The sequence below is a fragment of the Berghia stephanieae genome, chromosome 2 (assembly GCF_034508935.2).
Source record: "Berghia stephanieae isolate SIO BIC M18660-M18661 chromosome 2, UCSD_Bste_1.3, whole genome shotgun sequence".
NCBI lineage: Eukaryota > Metazoa > Mollusca > Gastropoda > Nudibranchia > Aeolidiidae > Berghia > Berghia stephanieae.
This window is the reverse complement of record NC_088361.1, coordinates 103,693,893-103,701,392: the sequence shown is the minus strand read 5'-3', so window position 1 is coordinate 103,701,392 and position 7,500 is coordinate 103,693,893. Positions and strand designations below refer to the sequence as shown.

Genomic DNA, 7,500 nt, shown 5'->3' with positions numbered 1-7,500 from the left:
CGGACGCCCTTATGAAATTCTTCTCCGATGAGCATAAAAGCGTATCCAGAGGAGAAAAACATTATGAATCTGATCATGTTTTATTGACTTTTATACATTCTGATCACATGACATGTGAAAAAGTTCTAGCCAGCATGAAGAATAAAAAGCACCGATTTTTTTTGTTTAGAACCAAGCTGCTCGTTGCTGGGCGGACGTGACATCAGACTATTTAATCCTATTCAAATTTAGGTTTTTAAAAACAAGAAAAGAAAAAGAACAGGAGCATTGATGTTTGTTGCTGTCCTTAATGACAATGCTTTCCTAGAAATAAACAGGTCTTTATTATACTTTAAAATTGAGCTTTTATATAGCGCAATAGCCACTAAACGTGCTCAAAACGCTTCACAAGGGGTCCATTGCCAACGGCAACCTTTAATATGTAGGACGGGACATGACGCCTGTTAGGCGATATTACAATTTTTTCCGACAAAGACAACGCTGTTAACGGCCAGGTACTCATTCTACACCAGAGTACGGTGAGAGAATGTGAGTAAAGAGCCTTCTCCAAGGACTTAACTATGTGTCGAGCGACGCTCGAACCCAGGACCTTCCGATCCGAAAGCGAGTGTCATACCACTAGGCCACATAGCCGCACTTTCATCTCTGTTCATCATTAAAATAAGGGCCATATAAAAAGCGATCGATGATATGGTATGCAAACAGATTTATGGTGTCACGCTCTATCATCATCATCATCATCATCATCATCATTATCATCATCATCATCATCATCATCATCATCATCATTGTCTTTTTCACAGACAAACAGTTTCCATTCTTCTCTATCATCATCATCATTGCCTTTTTCACCCTGGGTCAGGGTATAGGCCACAGACAAACAGTTTCCATCCTTCTCTATCATCATCATCATTGCCTTTTTCACCCTGGGTCAGGGTATAGACCACAGACAAACAGTTTCCATCCTTCTCTATCCTGGGCTAACTTTTATATCTCATTCCATGTCTTACCACTTCTCTGTATATCAGCTTCTTTAATTCTTCTCCATGTTCCCCGTGGCCTTCCCCTTGATCTTCTGCCCTGAGGGTTCCAGTCCAATACTTTCTTTGTTATAGTGGAGTCGTTCTTTCTAAGGATGTGCCCAATCCACCGTCATCGTCTTCTTCCTATTTCCTCCCCCACTTAGCCATGCTCTATGCGCCTCACATTTGCAATGCTAACAAGTAGGTTTCTCGTTTCTCCAGCACGTCAAGCTCACCATTGACAAGTGTCAAACAGCCAGAGTGACGTCCCCTGAAGGCGTCATCCACGATTGGTCCCCATGCCGTGCGACCGGCACCGTGCCAGGCCCGGACATTCTACTCAACAGCCCCGGTTTCCTACACGTAGGAGGTCCATATCCTCCAGATTTGCAACTGGGGCTTCCGACTAAAGGGTTCTCTGGATGCCTCAAAAATTTGGTTCACAATACAAAGGTGAAAAGTGAGGGGACTTTTTTAAAAAATTAATTAAAATTGAGCTTTATATAGGGCAATATCCACTAAATGTGCTCAAAGCGCTTTACAAGGGGTCCCTGGTCAACAGCAACATTTAACATGTAGGACGGGACATGCCGCCTGTTAGGCGATATTACAATTTTTCGGACAAAGACAACGCTGTTAACGGCCAGGTACTCATTTTACACCGGAGTACGGTGAGAGAAAGTGAGTAAAGAGCCTTTTCCAAGGACTCAACTATGCGCCGAGCGCGAGGCTCGAACCCAGGACCTTCCGATCCGAAAGCGAGTGTCATACCACTAGACCACATAGCCGCACTTAATTATCTCCTTCCTGACCACTTCAATGTGGATGTTCCTCAAATCGTCATTATCACACAACATAATATAGAATTTTCAAACTCTTACCCAAAGGGAATTAGAACATGCTGTAGATAGCATGCGCTTGGCTAAGAAGCTCACAGCATTGCCATCCGGAAGTACAACGGACCAACACACAAATCTATGTGTAAGCTTAAACGTTTATAGTCTGGTTGATACAGTTAAGTGAGAATTACTCATAAACGCGGATGGCAGAAAGCAATAACAAAGACCTGAGTGTCGTCAACTTCATTCTATCTATACATAATTTTGTTTAGTTCTTATAACTAAAACTAAAATATTCTTCAAATTTCGTGATGTACAAAAGAAATCTGAATGAGAAAAATGTTGGTTTCATCGTAACGAATGTGACGATTTTGCTATGGTTGGTAAGGAGGGGGTTAAACGAATCTTGTGTGACCGACGTGTACATATATACAGGTCCGACGTCGGAATCCACTTATGGGCCTTGTTTAACATTGTTATAATGGACAATATTTTGCGTCTTTTTTTTTTTTTTTTTGGGGGGGGGGGGGGCAATGTTGTGAACTTCTTAGCCAAGTGCATACAATTATAGATAGTATGCGCTTAGCTAAGAAGCTCATAACATTGCCATCCGGAAGTTTAATGGACCAACACACAAAACTGTGCGTATCCATGAACGTTTATAGTCGGGTTAATACAGTTCAGTGAACATTACTCATAAACGCGGATGGCAAAAAAAACAATAACAAAGACCTGAGTGACGTCATCTTCGAACTATCTATACGTGTTGTGAAAACTGTTCACTTGTATTATTACGGTCACCGTTGTGTGTATGCATCGGGGTCATAGCCCTACTATAATATAGACTATTTATTAGTAAATGGACATTGATGGTAAAGATTTAAGAATATTACGGAATTTGTACTGGGAACAAGAAGCAGCAATGCGTGTTGACAACGAACTAAGCAGTTTTACACCTATTAGAAGAGGAGTTAGGCAGGGGTGTGTTTTGTCTCCAGATTTATTCAACCTCTATAGTGAAATGATATTAAGAGATATCGAACATAAGAAGGGGGTGTGTATTGGAGGAAAGAATGTAACAAATCTGAGGTATGCAGATGATACGGTTCTACTGGCAGAATCTGAACATGAACTACAAGAATTACTGGATGTTGTAGTCAGGAGTAGTGAAAATATGGGACTGGAAATGAATATATCTAAAACAGAATGTATGACGGTATCTAAAAATAATAACCCACCAGCCTGTGTAATAACAAGCAGAGGACAAACAATACAAGTTGAATGTTTCAAATATTTAGGCTTCAATGTAACATCCAATGGAAAATCAGATTGTGAAATAAAGAAAAGAATAGGTATGGCGAAGAATGCATTCAACCAGCTGCATACAATTATGAAAAACAGGAATATTAGCATGAAAACAAAAATCAAAGTCCTGGATTGCTATGTACTGTCTGTGCTGCTATATGGTTGTGAGAGCTGGACCATAAACAAGACCATGGTTAAAAGACTGGAGGCAGTGGAAATGTGGTTTTACAGAAGAATGATGAGGGTGTCATGGATGGAAAGGAAAAGAAATGAAGAAATTTTAGAAATGGCAAACAGAAAAAGATCACTGATAACAAAAATCATCAAACGCCAAATGGAATTTTTAGGACACATTATCCGCCACCCTGGTTTGGAAATACTCGCCTTGACTGGAAAGATGAATGGAAAAAGAATAAGAGGAAGACAAAGAATAACGTATTTGAAAGGGATAAGAACTTGGACAGATGAAGCTGAGAAAGGTGGCGCTGCTTTAATAGAATTGGCAAGAGATAGATCAGCTTGGCGGAAGATGACCTCCGACGTCTGCTTCAGATATGGAACTACATGAGATTAGTAAATCATCCCTCCGACACGTTTAATGAGATAAATAATTACAACTCGCCTCTTACATCACTGCCCATTGCATACCGGTCTTTAGTAATTCTCACTAACACTAGACTAACACACTACCTGCACACTACACAGCGCTAGTCAATGGCCTTAACCAACTCGGCTCGATACGCGTGCGCCAAGGCCTTGACTCTTTTAGTACGCCATGATCGGGGTTGAATGAGCGAGTGTCTCGTACACGACTAGAGTGTGTAGTGTGTAGTTGGTGAGAGAGAGAGAGAGACAGAGAATGGTCAGTTAGGAAGATGGAATGAAGATAACGGAATGTTATGCAATCGAAGGCTTGAGGAAGTAAAATGTTTTTTATTTCAATACTCTTCAACAGTCGTAACGTCACTTCCTTCCTAATGACGCATGGTAACTTAGTAACACTGGCTCTAAACTATCGGAACAATGGCGGACGCCCGTATGAAATATTTCCCCGGCGAGCATAAAAGCGTATCTAGAGGGAAAAAAATATAAATTTGATCATGTTTTGACTTTTACACATTCTGATCACAAGGCATATGAAAAGTTCTAGACAGCATGAAGAATAAAAAGTAATGATTTTCTTTGTTTAGAACCAAGATGGCCGCCGTTGCCGGGCGGCGTGACATCAGACTACTGAATCCAATTCAAGTTATTCTTTATTGTTGAAAGATCGAGTTTATTGTAATTATTCCAAATCTACAATTCGTTTTTTGGATGTATAGAATGTTAGTTTTATTACCTTATAAGGCGAGTGTCATACCACAAAATTACAAAGCAGCACAAAGGAGAGATGTCAATGAATGGGAGCGATCTCTATAAATAGTTCGAAGATGACGTCACAGGTCTTTGTTATTGTTTTTTGCCATCCGCGTTTATGAATAATGCTCACTGAACTGTATTAACCTGACTATAAACGTTCATGAATACACACAATTTTGTGTGTTGGTCCGTTATACTTCCGGATGGAATGTTATGAGCTTCTTAGACAAGCGCATACTATCTATATTCAGGTTTTCGTCCAATCGAGTCATCAATCACATGATTTGTTGCTGTCCAACGATTGGATATTTCTTAACAAATGTAAACACACTGCTTTTCATTTATGAAATTTGTAAATATACACATGTGTAAAGCTGAACAAAATGACCAATCGTGATGTTAGATATTTCAAAAGCTGTGAACACTTTTCACTCTGTGGGTCATTTTGAGCACATTTTGCAATGTGACCAATGACCTCGAGCACATGGAAATGTAATATCGATAGTATGGGCTTGGCTAAGAAGCTCATAACATTGCCATCCGGAAGTGCAAGGGACAAACACACAAAACTGTGTGTATCCATGAACGTTTATAGTCGGGCTAATACAGTTCAGTGAGCATTACTCATAAACGTGGATGGCAAAAAACAATAACAAAGACCTGAGTGACGCCATCTTCGAACTATCTATAGATAGAATGCGCTTGGCCAAGGAGTTCACAACATTGCCATCCGGAAGTATAACGGACCAACACACAAACTCTGTGTAACCATGAACTTTTATAGTCTTGTTAATACAGTTTAGTGAGAACAACTCACAAACGCGGATGGCAAAAACAATAACAAAGGACTGAGTGACGTCATCTGCATACTATCTATAGATCATGCCCATCCAGTGTGAAGTCAATACTTTATCTTTAAATCCTCAGCTGTACGATTTGTCGTACAAAGAAATCCATTCATGGAACTCTGGAGAAGCCAATTGCCCCAAGGAGGATCAAACCTGTGACGGAGGTGAAATATGTGGTCAAAAAGCTGACTGTGTAACGGAGTGGCTTCCGTCGACTCGGGTGGTGAAGTGTACCTGTCACCCTGGATGGAAAGGGGATAAATGTCAAGAGGGTAGGTTGAAGGTCAAAGGTTAACGTTTTTAGATTAAAACAACGTTTAGTATGGACTTCTTTAAATTGAGCTTTTAGATAGCACAATATCCACTAAACGTGCTCAAAGCGCTTTACAAGAGGTCTCTGGCCAACAGCAACATTTAACATGTAGGACGGTTCATGACGCCTGTCAGGCGATATTACATTCTTTTCGGACAGAGACAACGCTGTTAACGACCAAGTACTCATTTTACACCTGAGTACGGTGAGAGAATGTTAGTAAAGAGTCTTTTCCAAGGACTCAACTATGCGCCGAGCGAAGCTCGAACCCAGGACCTTCCAATCCGAAAGCGAGTGTCATACCACACTAGACCACATAGCCGGTTCTTTAGAACCAGTTCCATTGGTTTTGTATTCTGTTGTTCCATTTCCATTGTTAAAAATATTTTGAAAAATTATGCCCTTTCGCCACGATATCATGAAATATCGCCGCCTTGGCATTCCACGAAGAAATATAGATAACTCATCAAACAAGATGTCTGATGTCAACAGGAATCACCCATGTTGTCACAGTGAGCAAATTGGGGAGCCCAAGGAAAAAAACGAAAGTGCCCGAAGCAGGGCTCGAACCCCGGGACCTTCTGGGTCACAGTGCAATGCCTGAACCACTCGGCCACTTCGCCCCCCTATTCCCATTATTACTCAAACCAAAAGCTTAGTGTACTCAGACTTAAAAGCTGTTGATTTTTTTTTTTTTTTGGGGGGGGGGGTTGTTTTGTTTGTTTGATATTTTTGTTGTTTTTTTTCTTGTTTGTTTTTGGGGGGGTTTTTTTGGGGTTTTTTTGGGGGTATGTTTCTTAACTTTTTTCATGTTTTTAATACAGTGGATCCTCGAAGTCGGAAACCTCACAATTGAGCAGTCCATTGTCCGATTGGAGAAGTCTCACTGCATCAAGAATTTTGATTTTATAAAGGAAATAATGCAATTCTCTTTTACTTTTTCAGAAACTCCAATCAAAGACTTTGGTGCTGCAAGCTTCTTCAAGTGGGAGTTGAGTCAGGAGCTTTTGAGGACCTCGATCCGAATGCAAAATGTGTCCTTGATGTTCCGTAGCAGACAGGACACGGGGACCTTGTTCTCTATGACGAATGACCAGCTTGAATCCATCGTTATCCTGGTGAGGCTATAGGGAATGAGATTAGCGGAAGAGTTGCGTCCCTTGATTGGACGTCACCCATAGTATGTGACGTCACCGGCGGAAAAGTTATTAGAGAGAGAATGTCATGTTGGTTGTGCGCATGCGTCTCTCGTCATCATTTCCGCGAGGACGAGAGACGCATGCGCGCAACCAACATGACGTTCTCTCTCTCTAATAACTTTTCCGCCGGCGACGTCACAGACTATGGGTGACGTCCAATCAAGGGACGCTACTCTTCCGCTAATCTCATTCCCTATAACCAGACCTGACAGCTTATATAAAAATTTCGGAGAAATACGAATTTCCGACTCCAACTTTAGAACTGTATATAAAGATATTTACCTTGAAAAAGCCCTTCTGGTGTCAGAAAGCAACAAGATAACTCATTTAAATCTTACACCGACTATATCCGTAGCTTATCCGGGGTTACTTTTACCCCATGCCTATTTATTACACATTTTTCTGAGACAAATTATAGGCGTAGTATCAAAGCTAATGTTTTTAGTTTTTACATGTCAATGATAGTTGAATAAAACTATCTATGTACATGCTCATTTTAAATACATTTTTCCAATTTTGAAAAGTAACAAAAATCTCTAGGATTGAGTGAGTTAACAGTGAATAAACGAAAACAGAAGGAGTTGTTCTATCTTTCTCTGTCGCCCCAGTTCTTGT

General features: G+C 40.6%; 1 protein-coding gene across 4 annotated transcripts in view; it reads left to right on the top strand.

Annotated features, from left to right (window-relative positions):
• The window catches only part of LOC144966124 (neural-cadherin-like), a 173,194-nt gene that overhangs the window by 148,280 nt on the left and 17,414 nt on the right, over positions 1–7,500 (top strand). For all 4 annotated transcript variants that reach the window (XM_078902233.1, XM_078902231.1, XM_078902232.1 and 1 more), the window contains exons 38-40: positions 1,245–1,475; positions 5,453–5,645; positions 6,632–6,804. In XM_078902233.1, coding sequence (XP_078758359.1) covers positions 1,245–1,475; positions 5,453–5,645; positions 6,632–6,804 — 597 coding nt within the window. The remainder of the gene's footprint in view (positions 1–1,244; positions 1,476–5,452; positions 5,646–6,631; positions 6,805–7,500) is intronic.